The 16600-nt window shown below is 43.5% G+C and overlaps 1 protein-coding gene across 1 annotated transcript; it reads right to left on the bottom strand.

The window, feature by feature from the left end:
* Positions 1 to 8461: 8461 nt before the first annotated feature.
* GBGT1 (globoside alpha-1,3-N-acetylgalactosaminyltransferase 1 (FORS blood group)) lies at positions 8462 to 16600 on the bottom strand. The gene is made up of 7 exons (XM_083721420.1): positions 16548 to 16600; positions 14009 to 14142; positions 13411 to 13473; positions 12143 to 12193; positions 12014 to 12049; positions 10881 to 11015; positions 8462 to 10243 (listed from the first exon to the last, which is right to left on the bottom strand). The coding sequence occupies exons 2-7, from the start codon at positions 14074 to 14076 to the stop codon at positions 9559 to 9561; spliced, it is 1038 nt and encodes a 345-aa protein (XP_083577546.1). The 5' UTR covers positions 14077 to 14142; positions 16548 to 16600; the 3' UTR covers positions 8462 to 9558.

The raw sequence follows: 16600 nt of genomic DNA, 5'->3' as shown, positions 1-16600 counted from the left end.
TCCACGGGTTAGGGGGTGCAAATTACTTGCCTTGCCCCGGGTACTGACAACCCACGCTACACCATTGCATCCAACACAGCCCTCTGAACAGGCACCAGGCAGCTGGACTGAGCCACTCTGTTAGTTTATTGTTCAAGCCTAATTTCACCAGTGGGGAAGGCTCTGACTATATGTATTTATTTATGTATCTATTCATTCATTGCACACACACGCCTAGTATATATGTATATATATGGTATTATTATCCAAATGCAATATATGTATATATATATATATATATATATATATATATATATGCATTCCAAATATTGTTTTACTCAATGCTATTTTTCTAGAAAAAGAGGTGCTGGCTGCAAAAATAATAATAATATAGGCCATATATATTTCTCCCTCTTCAATTAATCACAATAACATTGTGGGGTAGGTTAGGCTGAGGCAGTGATGGGCCCACAAAGTTGCACCCAGTTAAAGCTTCATGGCCAAGTGGGGGAATCTGAACCATAGTCTTCCTCGGGCCCTAGTACAACATTCTAATCACTATGCCGTATTGGCTTTCAGGCGCCTGGTTGAAACTGTTTTCTTTCAGGAAGGCTTTGCACTTTGCAAACGTTCCAATGTTTCCAGCGTTTTGATCATACATTTTGCATTTTGTATTTTCAGTGGGGGTTTTTTCATAGAGAGATTAAAAAAAAAAAAACCACACACACCAGGGGATAAATTCCTTTTTTTAAAAGTAAAATAAATAAAACTTTCCCACAATGCCTGTAATCCAGGCATTCTGGGAAAGATAAAAGGTTGCCAGGCCCAGTCACCCAGCTGAGCATTGATAACACATGGTGGGGGGCTCCAGCGGTTATTTTACTTGGGGCAGGGTGTGGGTCTTGGATTCTGGTTCTTACTGACATAAAGTAGCCAGAGCACACTCTGACCATGCCTCCATTTTACCATCTTATTCTGCACTCTGTGCTTTTGCCTAATTGAATTTCTCTTTATCACCATCTCCCTCTTCCCTCCTGCCTCCCTCCCATGCTTTTTGGGAGCCGTTTCCCTGGAAACAAGACCTGCTTAATTCTGTCATCTTTGACATTCCACTCCTCATTCTTCGGTGAGATCATCACCTGCCTCGGTTCCCCTCCTTCTGCAATCCTGCCTCTCAGACATTTGCCATCAGAGGGTCATTAGCCAATTGGAGCTAGTATAATATTTTTCCCCAACCCCACTCCCCTGATCCCAAAAGATTGCAATGCGATCCTGTTTATATCCATCAACCTCAGAGACATTGAACTCAGCAGTATTTAGTAGACAAGCATAGGATTGCACTGTTAGGCAGATAGCCAGACAGGTAGTGGGATGGTGATGATGATGATTACATATTTATTAATATCCTGCCTTAATATCTGTAAGCTGGCTTACAGATAAAATATGAACAACCTAAAACAGGGGGGAACCCATTAGAAACCATTAAGCATTTAAGAGAATTAAAATATAGCTATATTTATATCTATATGAGCTCTATTAGAATCATACAGATAATTACAATAAAAACAGCACGGCACCAGCCCTTTAATTAAAAGCAGTTGTTTCCCAAAACCCTGTTCTAGACTGCTACTAGCCAAAAACTGGAAATTGCAAGAGATACCAACAATAGAAGAATGGCAGAAGAAAAAGTTTGACTTTTTGGAGCTGGCTGACCTGACTGGAAGAATCCACGACCAGAAAGAAGAGATACAAGAAGATTAGAAGAAATTTAAAGATTATTTGGCTAAGTATTGTGATATAAGATAATTAGAAAATTCTTGGAAGTAACGAATAGGCTTAGGGGTAGAATAAGAACATGTGTTGGTAAATAGCAAGAATTGGAATATTAATAAAGGAGAAAAGGTTAGTAAATGATAGGAGTTAATATTATTAGAAATATGAATTTGGAGAACTGATATACAGGTGATATAATGAAATTCAGTTAGAGGGGTTTCGAGGAAGTCAGATATCAATGTTATGAGAATTTGATAGCTGAAGAAATAATTTTTCCTGTGTTTAGTTTTATTGTATTGTAATGTGTTTTTCTTTGTTGTGTGTTTTGTATGTAATTTTTGTTATAAATGGGAAAATCAATTAAAAAAATTGAAAAGAAAAAAAGAAAAGAAACAAGTATTTATCTGCCAGCAGAAGGATAGCAAACAGGGAGCCAGTCTAGCTTATCCAGAGAGGGAGTTCCAAAGTCTGGGAGTAGCCACTGAGAAGGCCCTGTTCCAGGTCCTCACTAAGCCTGCCTGTGGGGGTGGTGGGACCAAGAGAAGTTCCTCCCCAAAAGATCTCAATGTCAGGCAGATTCATATGAGGCAATGTGGTCTTTCAGATAGGCTGGACCTAAGCCATGTAGAGCTTTACAGGTCATTACCAGCACTTTGAATTGTGCCCAGAAGCAGATGGGTAGCCAGTGAAGCTGTCCTAGCAAAGGAGTTGTCTGCTTGTGGTCTTGGATGTGGGCTTCCCATTATGGGCACCTGGTTGGCCACTGGGAGAATAGGATGCTGTACTAGATGGGTCACTGGCCTCATCCAGCATGGCTCTTCTTTTTCTGAACAAATCCAATGAATAAATAAACGAACCTTTAAGCTTTACTCCTTAGCTAGTGATGTTTGCTAATTTCAAACCTTCTACTTTAAGTGGGGCTAATATTGGATACAACCCATAATTGCTACTGTGATCAAAAAATTAGCCTTCATATTCGCAAAACTGTTCATAGTAAAGAGGGGAATCTTCCCATGACTTCCAGTACTGTACTTGTCTGCCAATTAAACAATATTTAATTTAATGAATCGATTGTCTCCTTTTTCCACTGAATCATCTGCTGTTTAATCCATTGTGTTTACGTTTAATCAATATATTGCTAGACACTTACGGTACCTGCATTGGTGCCTTTGAAAATATTATTGATTGTAAAGGAGCCCTTCTGAGATACTGAAGGAAGAGAAAAGTAACACAGTTTCATAAACAAAATTTACCAATTTTAATTAGAAGGCAAATAGAATCTGCCTCTCATTTTTCTTTCACTTTTTCTCTATAAGGATTGACAAATCTTACCAGTTCAATTTGTCCAGGGCGCCTTCGGACTAGTGTTATTTTCTGTAGGCTGCATGTTGCCACATTATGTAATAATAGCACATTAGTGATGGATTTATCCTGGACCATCCACACATCATTCTGCTTTCTATGGCCACACCCGCATTCTACATTTAAAGCAGTATCATACTACTTTAAGCAGCCATGGCTTAAAGAATCGTGGGAATTGTAGTTTGTTAAGGGTACTGAGAGTTGCTAGGATACCCCCCACTCTACGGAGAGAGCTACGATTTTCAGAGTGATTTAACAGTCAAGCCTTCTTCCCAGGGAAACTCTCAGCATCCTTAAAAAAGTACAGCTCCCAGGATTCTTATGGGGGGAATCCATGACTTCTGAGTCAGACCATTGGTGTCTCCAAGGCTGAATCTACACAGATATAAAAAATGCTGTGAAAATGCTTTTTAGAAAAATAGTTTAAAAATATAGATGAAATTTGTCATTAGCTCATCAGTGCCACCTAGTGCCACATTTGTATAATGCACTTAAAACACACTTCATACGTTATGTTTGCAGCTGTATAGCAGAGTCATAGCTTGGTATTATCTACACTGCAGCCCCATCAGCACTACCCATTTAAAGCACTATAATACCCAGTGCTGCTTTTATTTGGCAAAAGAGTGAGGGCTGGTACTCATATATCGATAAAAGTGTAATTGGTGGCAGCACAAAATGGCTGCCATGAACAGCAAAAGAAGAAGAAGAAGAAGAAGAAGAAGAAGAAGAAGAAGAAGAAGAAGAAGAAGAAGAAGGGCCAGTGCTCCATACTGGTGAGTAATGCCACATTAAAAAATTCTCATTGTACCACTTTAAACAGTGATGTCTTCCCTCAAATAATTCTTAAAAGTGTAGTTTGTTGTATGCTGCTGACTTGTTAGGAAGCCTCATATTCTCCTCACAGAGCCACAATAGTTCCCAGAGTTCCCTGGGAAGAGGGATTGATTATTAAAGTAACTGGGAATTATGTCTCTATGAGTGGAATATGGTGGTCTCCTAACAACTCTCGGCACCTTTAACAAACAACACTTCCCAAGATTCCTTGGGGAGAGCCATGACAGTGTTTTAAATGTAAAGTGCAGATGTTGCCTCAGTTGTTCTGCAATGCATTATTGAGGCCTGGAAGGGGCTCTCTTGCACCATAGCTGTCAACTTTCAGATTTGAAAATAAAGGATCAGCAGCCTCGAAAATAAGGGATCAGCGGCCTCACCTGTCCCAGGGACAGTCTACGGGATATCTAACAATCCGGAATAGCAGCGGTAAAGGGCGGGAAACGGTGCTGGAAGAAGGGAATTTCCCACAAAAAAAGGGAAGGTTGACAGCTGTCTTGCACTATAGGCACAACAAAAACAGGATACACACACACCCATAGCTGTCAACTTACAGATTTGAAAATAAGGGACCAGCAGCCTCGAAAATAAGGGATCAGCAGCCAAAATAAGGGATTTTAGTCAACCAGCTGAAATACAAAGTTAAAAGGGACCAGATAATTTGGGAGAGCAGCGCCGGTTTTTAGCCCTTCGTTTCCAGAGGTTGCTGCTCAAGACACCAACTGATGAAACACTGCAATTAAATAACAACAAGCAGCAAACACTTTTCGTGCAAAAACCAAGTCCAAGCTACGAAGATGCTGCTGCAGTTCTGTGTTTTTTCTCTTGTGCTCCATCTGCAGCTCTCAGCTCCACCAGGCGGGGCAGGAGGAAGGGGGGGGGAATAGCGCCCAAAGTAAACCGGCAGATCAGACCATCTATGCTAGTCTACCACTACAAATCTATGGGAGAAGAGCTTGTGTTCCTTCCTCCGCTTTCCCCCTCTATGGTTAGCCCTTGGAACACCTGCCCGCGCCTCCTCCTCTCCCTCTTTTCTTTGAACTGCTTTCTCTATGGTTGCCCTCGTTCTCCTCTCTCGCTCCTCAGCAATTCATAGGCCACGCCAGGCTGCCCATCTCACCTGGGTCCTTCGGTGGCGCAGCCACAGTACGGCCTAGTGGGAGTGGCGGGCAGAGGGGAGGCCCCAGGCAGAGACACTCAGTTTGGCGGCCGCGAGGAGGGTGGTGGCGGAAGGGCCTCAGGCTCCCGGGGGCTGAGGCTGGTGAGAGGAGGCCGGAGGGGGGCCAACACAGGGAGAGAGAGGAGCTGCTTCCTTTGAAACCCGGGAAATTTAAGGGACATCATCAATAAGGGACAGCAGCAGGACACGGCGCTGGGATAAGGGAGTTTCCCGCCAAATAAGGGACAGTTGATAGCTATAACACACACACACACACACACACACACACAGGTCATTTCTGAGACTGGGTTTAAAATCAGCACCTTCTTTAGCTCTTTTAAAAATTTATTTTTGGGAACGAAAACCAGGATTTACTATATAAAGCCCTGTTGGTTTTTCCTCTTAAGGCTGCTGGGTTAGAAATCACTTACAGGTGATGCTCCCTGGCAGGGATTTATTTAGGTACAGTACATAGTACAAAAAAGAGTTTGAAGCATTACTCTGAAATGTTGAGTAGCTGTGTTTTAGAAAGCTCAGGGAATATGGTTGCCAGACCTCCAGGGATTTGCCCACTCCCTTCCAGGTGCAGGAAATGCTTTTAAATAAAAATAAAAGTAAACAACAACAGCAACACCAACAATGGGTGTGGCTGAACGGAAACCAAAATGGCCACTTAGAACAGTTTCCTCCCCTGGGTGCCAGTTTTAACTAAACTCTGTTTGATTGCACAGGATTTATTAAGATAAAAATAAATCTTCTTCCCTCTGCCTAAGGGAATGTCCACAGCAGCATTTCACTCACCCCAAACAGGGAAGCTTAGCTCAATGCTTCATGTGAGGCCCCTATAAACAAGTGAAGAAGACAAAATGACTGCTGTGCCTCCTAAAATAGCAGAAAATACAGCTGTAAAACCAAAATACTTGGATGCCACATTCAGGGAATAGTTTGAAGCATAATGCATTTCCCTTAAAAGCCAAAATCATATAAGCCTAGAAGGAATTAATAGCTTCTCTGGAAGCAAAGGTAAATACAATAATGGAAAAGCTGGAGGGTACTGCTGAAACAGCTTTTGCAGCAGTGGATTTAAGTTTGAAGCAAAAATTAAGAGGCTGCTTAGGGAAAATAAATGCATTAAGTGTAAGCTTGAAGAAGTGGAAAATAGTCACTAAAGGGTTAATATACACAGGATAAAAAGGAGGCAGAAGGAGATAATATTACAGGATTGATAATCCAGTGGTTTAAAACTGTTAGACATTGCCTGGAATTGTCCCCAGAAAATATGAAGAAGTAGATTAATTTGTAGAACCAAAGCAAAAACATGGAAAGCTTAGATTGGCAAAGGACACTATTGCTTAATGGCCAAAATGAGTACAGGTATTAAAGTAATTTCTTTTAACTGTGAAGGGGTTGGGAGATCCAATAAAATACACCAGAATGGCAACTTATTTGTTCAAAAAGGATCCACATATAGCCTTTTTGCAAGAACCCTATAATGCAGATAGGAAAAAAACCCACACGTTGTTTATGCAGTCATGTGTGGGCCAAAAGTACCTCATGAAGGCAAAACCATGCAGGAGGAGTGGGAGAAAACCACACTGAGCTTGCTGGAGAAAAAGTGGGATATAAATTCAATAGAAAAGCAATGTGTTATGCTTCCTGACATCACTGGACACCCCTCCTGTGATAACCCCAGGTAGCTGCTCCTGGGTCCCAGGTTTGTGCCCTGGAATCTCAGGGTTTGGGATGCCCCATACCTGGTAACCCTATCAGGGATGGACAAATACAAGACAGTTTTATTATTGATTGCTATCCTTTTATTCAATACATGGCTACAACTGGTGTTAACAAAGACAGCTCTGCAAAAACAGGGTCAGTGATGGCTGGATTGATCCTTCCTCTTTGCAATAAAATTTCTTTCTTTTGTGCCTTATCTTGTTTATGATGTAACGCTTCCTGTAGTCATTTAATGTTCTGCATTGATTTTATTTGGCAGTTTCGTGGTTTTGACTTACAATATCTGTTATATTATAATGACCTGACTTGCACTGACTGGAAACATTGGAGTCTTTCCGCCTCAAATCTTTTGCAGGTACAAACAGTACTGAAAGTGGGATGGTGTCTAATCAACAGATAAGAGTGGGATGGGGTGGCCATCCATCAACAGATAGGGTGTCATCACCTACTGATGGCAACCTAAGCCAAAGCTCTGGACAAGCTGGGTGAGGGGGCGCATAAAGATATTAAAAAGCATTGGGGAGAGAATTGTGCCCTGCGGTACTCCACACACCAAGGAGTAGCACGACGGCAGCTCACCCCCCCCCCAGCACCACCCTCTGTCCAGAAAGGAACGAGCGCAGCCACCGAAGGACTGTGCCCTGAATCCCCACATCGGCGAGGCAGCGGTCCAGAAGTTTGTGAGCAACCATGTTGAAGGCTGCTGACAGATCTAAGAGAATCAACAGCCCCGACCCGCCTCAGTCCAGCTGCCTACAGAGATCATCAGTTAGGGCAACCAGAACCATCTCGGTCCCATGACCAGAGCAAAAGTTGGACTGGAATGGATATAAAGCCGATGTTTCATTCAGAAATCCAACAAGCTGTTCAGCAACCGCTCTCTCAATCACCTTGCCCAGGAACAGAAGATTCGAAACTGGGCGGGAATTGAATAGATCTAAAGGATCTAATGGCCACTGGTCCCATCACCTCCAGGCAAATAGAAGGGGAAGAAATAGAGGCAGTGAGAGATTTTACTTTCTTGGGCTCCATGATCACTGCAGATGGTGACAGCAGCCATGAAATTAAAAGATGCCTGCTTCTTGGCAGAAGGGCAATGACAGGCCTAGACAGCATCTTGAGAAGTAGAGACATCACCTTGCCAACAAAGGTTCGTATAGTTAAAGCTATGGTTTTCCCAGTAGTGATGTATGGAAGTGAGAGCTGGACCATAAAGAAGGCTGATCGCCGAAGAATTGATGCTTTTGAATTATGGTGCTGGAGGAGACTCTTGAGAGTCCCATGGACTGCAAGAAGATCAAACCTATCCATTCTGAAGGAAATCAGCCCTGAGTGCTCACTGGAAGGACAGATTGTGAAGCTGAGGCTCCAATACTTTGGCCACCTCATGAGAAGAGAAGACTCCCTGGAAAAGACCCTGATGTTGGGAAAGATGGAGGGCACAAGGAGAAGGGGGCGACAGAGGACGAGATGGTTGGATAGTGTTTTCGAGGTTACCAGCATGAGTTTGACCAAACTGCGGGAGGCAGTGGAGGACAGAGGTGCCTGGCGTTCTCTGGTCCATGGGGTCACGAAAAGTCAGACACGACTAAACGACTAAACAACAACAACAACAACAACAAAGGATCTAATGATGTTTTATTTAAGAGAGGTGCCAAGGGACAAATTGATGATGTCACCCAGGGGGGCCTGCAAATCGTCTGGACATGCTCAATTCATCCAGGATGGGCACAACTCAAGAGGACAAGTGGTGGGCTTTCTGGCATAGAGGAGTCTGTCCACATCAGGAGTCTGGCAGTATCCGGTCAAAGTTGTCCAGTACTGGACCTGAGGACAATCAAGGTGCCTCCAGTTCCGTTATTGTATCCAAGTTGGCAGGGAGGTCATGGCAAAGCGACAGGACCTTCTCCGCAAAAAAGCTCCCAAATGCCTCACAGCTATGTGCCTGATTCATATTTAAATTTGGCTGTCCCTCTAGGGATGTTAGAGACCTAATTATACTAAAACGTTGTGCGGGGTGAGAGCTAGCGGATGCAATGGAGGCTGAGAAGTAAGACTTGTTTGCAGTCTTCACTACTATCTCATAGGTTTTCATAAACGCCCTATAAGATGTTCTTGAGGCTCCATCACAAGTACTCTGCCATACTCGCTCTAGCTGTCTGAGCTCCTCAGTAAACCAAGGGGCCCGGTTTCTGTGGGGTTGCAGAGGGTGCCTAGGTGTGATCTCATCTATGGCCGCCAAGTGTCAGGTATTCCAACCCTCAACAAGCTCAGTCAATGAGTCGCCAGGGGGAGCAGGATCCCGCAGGCCTGACGGAATCCATCAGGGTCCATCAGCCTCCGCGCCGAGCCCAAATCGACTCACCACCTAAGCAGGGTGGGGGCGGGAAGTCAATCCTGGCTTTCAGAGCATAGTGATCAGACCATGGCACCTCCATAGAGGGGGACATGATCACATCTATGCCTGTGCCAAAGATCAAATCCAGCGTGTAGCCTGCTTGATGTGTGGGGCCCAAAACAAACTGGGAGAGCCCTAGTGTCACCATGGAAGACACCAGGTCCAGAGCCTGTGAGAAAGGGGTGGCACTCTCGGCAGGGGTTGGGGGACGTGTCTGATTTTGCCAACTCCGCAATGGATCTGCAGGTCCAAATAATTTGATCCCAAGGGCTCCCCTGCCCAGAAATACACAGTGAGGCCATGATGGACCCAACTAGGATCAGTCCCTGACCTCCCTATAATTCTTGCTCAATGATGTGACCCGAATGAGTCTCAGCTCAGGTGGTTTTGACTTTGTTTCGTCCCAAAGGTACTCCGGAGAGAGGAGCTTTGAAGGCTTCTGTGAAAGGAAGTGCCTGTTCAGATGACTCTCCTCTTGCCAAGCTGCCATGATGCCGTTGGCCTTGTCTGCCAATATGGTCATGTGGCAAGCCCTGGTGAACTCGTAGACATTCTTGACCAGGCCTCCAAAGGCCGCCCCGCAATAGTAGAAGTCTCCTTCTTCCTTAGAGATGTAGGCCATGGAAGCAGGTCTCCTCTCATATGGAAATGCTGTCCGAGAGACCTTGTAGTAGCCTGGGTGGATCACGGCCACCATCTCCCCCAAGGTCTCTGGGCCCCACGGGTTATGAAACAACATGTCAATGTCCAGGCAGAAGATATAGTCCACGTCTCGGTGGGCTGTATCTGAGATGTACCGGTTTATGACCTCCATCCTGCGCATGGAGATTTCTTGCCAGTGGGCATATTTCTTTACAGGGATGAGGTGGAGGGTTCTCCCAGGCTGCAGGCGGACAGCGGAGATGTCTTTGGGGTTGTCTGTGAAGATGTAGTAGTTCACATGGTATCCCACCATGAAGTACTGTTCAGCTGACTCCAAAAAATGGCTCACAAATCGTATGTATCTGAGCAAACGTTAAAGATATATATATTAAGAGCAATTGCTCAGGGCAGAGTTTTTAAGAAGCAGATTTTCAAGCTGTACTGCTGCTGGTCAGTGTATGCAGTATTGGGTGAGATGGATCCATGGTCTAATTTGGTATAAAGCTGCTTCCGGGGCTCCTAAGGCCCTATAAGGGGGGGGAGCAAAGTAGGCTAGAATCAGACCAGGGGTCAATGTGGTCTAGGGCTACCCATCCTGAAATGCAGCAGGCTATTAATCCTGGTTACAGGTAGGTAGCCATGTTGGTCTGTCGTAGTCGAAACAAAATAAAAAAAAATCCTTCCAGTAGCACCTTAGAGCACCTTGTACAAACTTAGTTGGTCTCTAAGGTGCTACAGGAAGGATTTTTTTTAAAATTTTGTTTCTATTAATCCTGATGGCTGTTCTCTCCCTCCACTGTTGGAGGCAGTAAATGTTTCTGAATATCACTTGGTGGAAACTGCAGGAGAGTTACCTTTTAGGCTTGATCCAAGAGGGCTCATCCTATGTCCTTAAGCCCAGGGGTTTGTGCCAGGCACAGAGCTGCTACAGCCCACATCATGTTTTAGATTTCGACAAATGTGCAGACCTTCCCAACCCCTCCTGCCCTTTCTACTTACTTTCCAACGGCGAAGGCAGTCATTCCAATGGTAAGGTTCAAAGGCTTGTAGATGCTGTCCAAGATTTCAGGGTTGAATGTCCCCTCCCAGACAATGGGGGCCAGCCACGGAGTCACGGTGAGCACATCAGAGCGCCTGAGGAAACCAGGAAAATAAAGCAATGCAATGTCAAAAGTGTTGATTGAGCAAATAGGATGCTACTGGTGATCAGATCCATCAATTTCAGTTTCTTATTTTTCCCGAATATAAGTTCAATTCTCCATGTTTCCATCTGTTGTTGTTTTTTAAAGTACAGTACTCCGGAAACTTCATTTTTCTGCAAGTTTCCCTGATACATACACATTTTTCATATGCAATTATGGCTAATATACATACACAGTTTTGCAAAGTCACTTTCCCTAATATAATGAATTTCTGTATGTTCTATTCACTAAAATATACATTTTCAAATGCACACTTTGTCCTAGTACAAACATTTTTTCTTTAAGCATTACTCAGCTGGAGAACAGCACTGCAAAAATTCAGAGAAGTGTGAACATGCTTGCGAGTTCAGGAAAAGTCATCCTGGACTTCTATAAGAGGTCACCTCAAATGGTATTAATTAGACAGGCCTCTGAAGCCAGAAATTTATTTTAATTAACCAGTATTCATGAATTTATTTAACTACACAGCACCAAGTTAAACTGTGGAACTCACCTCCACAGGAGGCACTAACTTGGATTGGACAAATACATCAAGGGCAAGGCAATCAATGGCTATTAGCCACAACAATATCCCTGCTCTGCCTCCATGGTCAGAGGAAGAAAGGCTTCTGAATACGAGTTCTTGGAAACTGCAGGAGGTGAGATTGCTTGTGTGCTCAGATCCTGGTTGGGGTTTTTCGTTGGGTTCTGTGGTTGGCCACTATGAGAACAGGATGCTGGACTTAGATGGGCCATTGGCCTGATCCAGCAGGGCTTTTCTTACATTCTTATTTACATTTAAATTTTTATCTTATTTCAATTTTTATCACCGTTGAAACTTTTGTACAATGTCTACTGCTTTGTTGCATTTTAAAAAAACAACAAAGTAAATTTATTAAAAGTTTTAATAAATAGAATATATGAATCGGGCCAGTCCTTTCTGGCACTTACGTCTGTTGCACAGACTTTGGCTGTGGATAAAAGAATCTGAAAAAGATAATAAATAGTCATATATTAGAACAAATCTCCAGAAGAAAGAAGCAGCAATTTTAGGGAAGATGCAAGTGGAAGAGAACTAACTGTGGGAAAAGCTGGTGCGAATTCTCCTCTCTGTACTGTAGTTTCAAAGCACTGTCCAAAAAAAGAGAGAGAAAGGGAAATTCAACTTTTATTTATTCATTTGTTTGTGTGCATGTTTTTTTAAAAGGTGTATATTACTTAATTGGAAATAAAACCTCTATGCAATTTGCAAAAAGCAAACAAACATTAAAATTGTCAAGAAAAGGAAAGTTAAAAACAGGATTTATTTTTTTAAAAGATGCAAAGTGTTATGAAAACAGTTTGGCTAAAAACATACTTAAAACACAAGCCTACATGTTCTGTGAGGATATATTTGTCTGAACAAAAATCTTTTCAGTAAAGAGTATAGTGAAGATGCCTACCTGACATAAATAGGCTGGGAGTTGCAAAGTAGAGGTGTTGCCACACTAACATACTGATTTCTTATAAGTGCAGAACAAGTATTATGCAGTGCCTGTGACAGTGGTATTTCCTCCTATTTTCAAAGCTCCTACAGGCTCAATTTGTTTGACACCTCACTCTTGCAACCAAAATACATAGAACTGAAGAGCTACAAGGTACTCTAAAGTTAATCTAGTCTACTCGCCTAGAGCAGTGGTTTTCAACCAGTGTGCTGTGGCACCCTGGGGTGCCTTGAATGATAGTCAGGGGTGCCACAGGCAACACTGGCCTCTGTCCCTCTTTCCTTCCCTCCCTCCCTCAATGCCCTCTCATCTCTGCCTTGCACAGCTGTTTGTTGCAGCTGCCCTGGCTACAAGCTCCCCAAGTCAATGGTGCCTCTGGGGCTGGCCAGGGGGTGCTGGTTGCCAGAAGCTGAAGTGGCCTCAGAGTAAGCAAGCAAATGGGCAAGGGACCGCAGCCAGCCAGTCCACCAGCCCTTGCTGTTGGGAATGGGCAGACAAGCCCCAGGCCACAGTGCAGTGCAGTGTGAGAAGGCACCTCTTTTCAGAGGAAGCTCAGAGACCAGAGGCTGGAGAGACGGCTGCCAAGGAGAGGGGAGAGGAGAGGAGGCTGAAGGAACACTCCACAAGGGAGAGTGTTCGAAAAGGGGCGAGGGGCTGCCAGCTCTGCAGGCAGGGGGTGACATAACTGGGCTCCTGAGCCCTACAGGGGTGTCACAGAAAGAATGTAGTTGGTCAAGAAAGCCGTGGACTCAAAACGGTTGAAAACTTCTGCCCTAGAATGCAGGGACCATGGCTAATCACTTAGCATTGGATGGAGTATTGAGGCTCTGCAGTTTAGCCCCCAAATCTCACTATGGTACTTACAAGAGATCTGGGCATGGAAGATAATATGGAAGGTAGTGGGTCGGTCCTTTCCCAATCAAAACCCTGGGGACAAAAAAAAAGCAGTTAAAAGAGGCATAAAGGTTGTGCAGGACTTGAGAAATGTTATCAGGATGGGGGCATCTGCAAGGAAATGAACAATAAAATGGTCTTGTTGGACTTGGCATGGTGGCGGTGGGAGGCTGTACTTTTCTCCAATCCTCATATTTACATGGTGGGAATGGATTAGGTACTGATTAGTATTACAAGTGAAAAATCCTGAATTTAATTCAGAATTATTTTTGCGTTCTGTGTTTACAAGACGCAAAAAGGATTTAGCATAGGAGGCGATTTTCCTCAAAGCATGGTAACCGGCCTCATAGAGGACCATTGTTCCAGCTAGCTCAGTGTTGTATACATTGGCTGGCAGCATTTATTCGGTGGCTTCCAGCAACTGGTACTCAGAAGCATGGAGGTAAAGCATAGGCATCATGGCTAGTAGCCACTGAGAGCTTTCTCCTCCATGAATTTGTCTAATCCTCTTTAAAGCCATCCTCGTTGGTGGCTGCTGTGAACAGGATATTCAGCGAAAGAGACTCACCCGATAAAAAATGAAATGGTGCTAAAGGTGAGTGCAAGGACAGATAAGATAAGTTTCTGAAGTTTCATGTTTCCTGGGCTCGAACAAAAGAAGAATTAAGGATATCCAAAGTCCAGATCTTATGTAGGTTTCACCTAGGGAAGTAATGAAAGTAACATTAGAGGTGTGTTATAAGAATTCTAAGGTCTCAAATATAAAATAAATGTTCGTACGTGTATAAGGAAAACACATACATAACTATATAAACCACGTGTCTAAAATAGTACAGGAGAGCAATCCTGTAGCCATTTTGACTCTTGCAGTGACCTCAAATATTCCTCTGCAGTAAGGAAGGAAAATGGGGAAAGCCTTTCCATTCTCTTTTTGCTTACAAAGCCTGTATTAAAGTAATAACAATAATAAAAAATAGAAATAAATAAAAATAGAAATAAATAAATAAACCTTTTAAACCTTCCCGGTTTAAAAACTGGGCTCAGGGCGGCTAACAGCAAATATAAAACATTGATTAAAATGCGACTTAAAAATAGCATAAAATACAACATAAAATGCAGCATCAATATCAATAAAATTCAAAAATTCAGGGGTCATTTTGCGGGGGGAAACAAAAAACTAAAGTATTAACCATCACAAAAGAATGGCCAGACTGCTCTGGTAATAAAGTCAGTGACCATTATGAGGTATCCTGGCAAACAGGATTTTTGCTGTAGACCACCTCCTTCTGTGATGTATGTATGATGTTTTAGGGGGGTGGCCTTGGGCGACAGGGTGGGCAATTTAAAGAGTTTACATAAGGGCTTGCACACCATTGTTCTGGGTTCTCTCCTCCCTCCTGTGTGTGGTGAGTGGGGACCCTATTGCAATAGTACTTTTCTTTTGCATTAAAGATCAGGCTTACTAGCCGCTTTGCTTCACAATATACTCTGGTTGGCCTCTGTTATTTTCTCCTACTGATAGGGAACCCACTTAAGGACTCTTAAGGCTCTTGGATACCCCGTAAGAGAAAAGGAGCAGTTTTTTCTTATAACAGTTGGGAAAGTCTCTCTCCCAGTTCCACTTCCAGATCAATATAAAAGGAATCCAAGGAATCATTCTTACTCACTGCTTGTTGGTTATCTAACTCACAGTGGTAGAGCATCTGCCTTGCAAGCAGAAGGCTTCAGGTTTAATCCCCAAAGGCATCTCCAGGCAGGGCTGGGAGAGAACCCAGCCAGAAATCCTGAAGAACTGCTGCCAGTCAGTGTAGGCAATATTGAGCTGCATGGGACAGCGATCTGGCTCTGTATAAAGCAGCTTCCTACGCTCTTCACATGCTTTCATCCAGCTGAAGGATCCAGAGTGCCCCAGCCTACAAACCTGGAGAGGCAGCTATATTCATGCTAGGGAACGTAGAAAGTGTGTTGAGCAAGAAAATTGCTGGAGGGCATTAAATGGAGGCCAAATCTTCAGTCAGGGTGGGTATCAGCTTTGAAATAAACACTGCACCTCAATGAACTGTGTGTGCAGATGTGATGCTTTGCTTCCTGTTCCACTCAGGAACTTGTGAGAAAATATGAAGCATGATTAGATTTCCTGACTCTTGTGTATATTTGGGTTGTCTGTGTGTGTTTGCATCTCTCTTTATAGATTTTGCACACAGCAGCCCATAAAATCTTTTTTTACTGAGCTGCTCTCTCCTGGGAGGCATTTGCAGCAAGGAAAAGGGCGTATTAGGGAGAGCACTGAGAAGCCTCTCTCTCTCCCCATTTCCACTGTTTGGCTTAAAAGGCAGCCATGGGAGGAAGCTTTAAAAGGAAAATTATCCCACGTAAAAAGGTAAAGGCAAAGGACCACTGGACGGTTAAGTACAGCAGGACTAAACTGCTTCGGGTGCAACAGGACACCGTGACAAGTGCAAGAGCGCACAGAAACACCATTTACCTTCTCACTGCAGCAGTACCTATTTGTCTACTTGCACTGGCATGCTTTCAAACTGATAGGCTGGCAGAAGCTGGGACAGAGCAAAGGGAGCTCACTCTGTCATCCGATCGGTAAGCCTAAGAGTCCTGGTGGTTTACCCCACAGTGCCTCCTGCATCCCCTCTTTTTACCTTTACCTCCCACCTTTTACCACTCCATAGCTCAGAGATTCAAGAGAGCTGAGAAGTAACTTCATCTCGCCCCCTTCTAACAAAACCCACCCATGGAATGATGAAACACCTCTCTAGAGTACTTAACCTAGTGCTTAAAATTGATTAGAAATAGTTGGAATATTTATTTTGTAGTTTAAACAGCAGCAACTACTTAACCATCCATTTTATTTTGTTGAACTCTTAATTTAAAATAGTCATTAATGAGGGAAAAGGCTGTCTGCTTTTCTGCCTCCTTGTTGGAGCCTTTCAACGTTTTTTATATCCCTCTGTTTGGGTGTGTGTTATAGAAAGATTATTGCTGGCTGTTCATCCTGTTGGCTGGACACTGCAGCATTTTATCTTTCCTGCCTCAGACCCTAAAATTTCCGATACCAAGGCCTAACTCCAAAATCTAGGGAAAGATTTGCTTACCAGAAAGAAGGAAATCAGCGAAGAGACTGTGAACGCGGTGGCAGTGTAGCACC

The sequence above is a fragment of the Podarcis gaigeae genome, assembly GCF_964106915.1.
Source record: "Podarcis gaigeae genome assembly, chromosome: Z".
NCBI lineage: Eukaryota > Metazoa > Chordata > Lepidosauria > Squamata > Lacertidae > Podarcis > Podarcis gaigeae.
Note: the sequence above shows the minus strand (reverse complement) of the source record. Positions and strands in the feature narration are given on the sequence as shown.

What these genes read in the sequence shown, in the direction of transcription:
- GBGT1 (XM_083721420.1), bottom strand. Translation starts at nt 14,076, where the DNA reads ATGAAACTTCAGAAACTTATCTTATCTGTCCTTGCACTCACCTTTAGC. An exon ending in TCGCACCAGCTTTTCCCACA is followed by an intron (nt 12,050 to 12,142) that starts GTTAGTTCTCTT and finishes TATCTTTTTCAG; the next exon opens with ATTCTTTTATCCACAGCCAA. An exon ending in ACTGCCTTCGCCGTTGGAAA is followed by an intron (nt 10,244 to 10,880) that starts GTAAGTAGAAAG and finishes ACGTTTGCTCAG; the next exon opens with ATACATACGATTTGTGAGCC.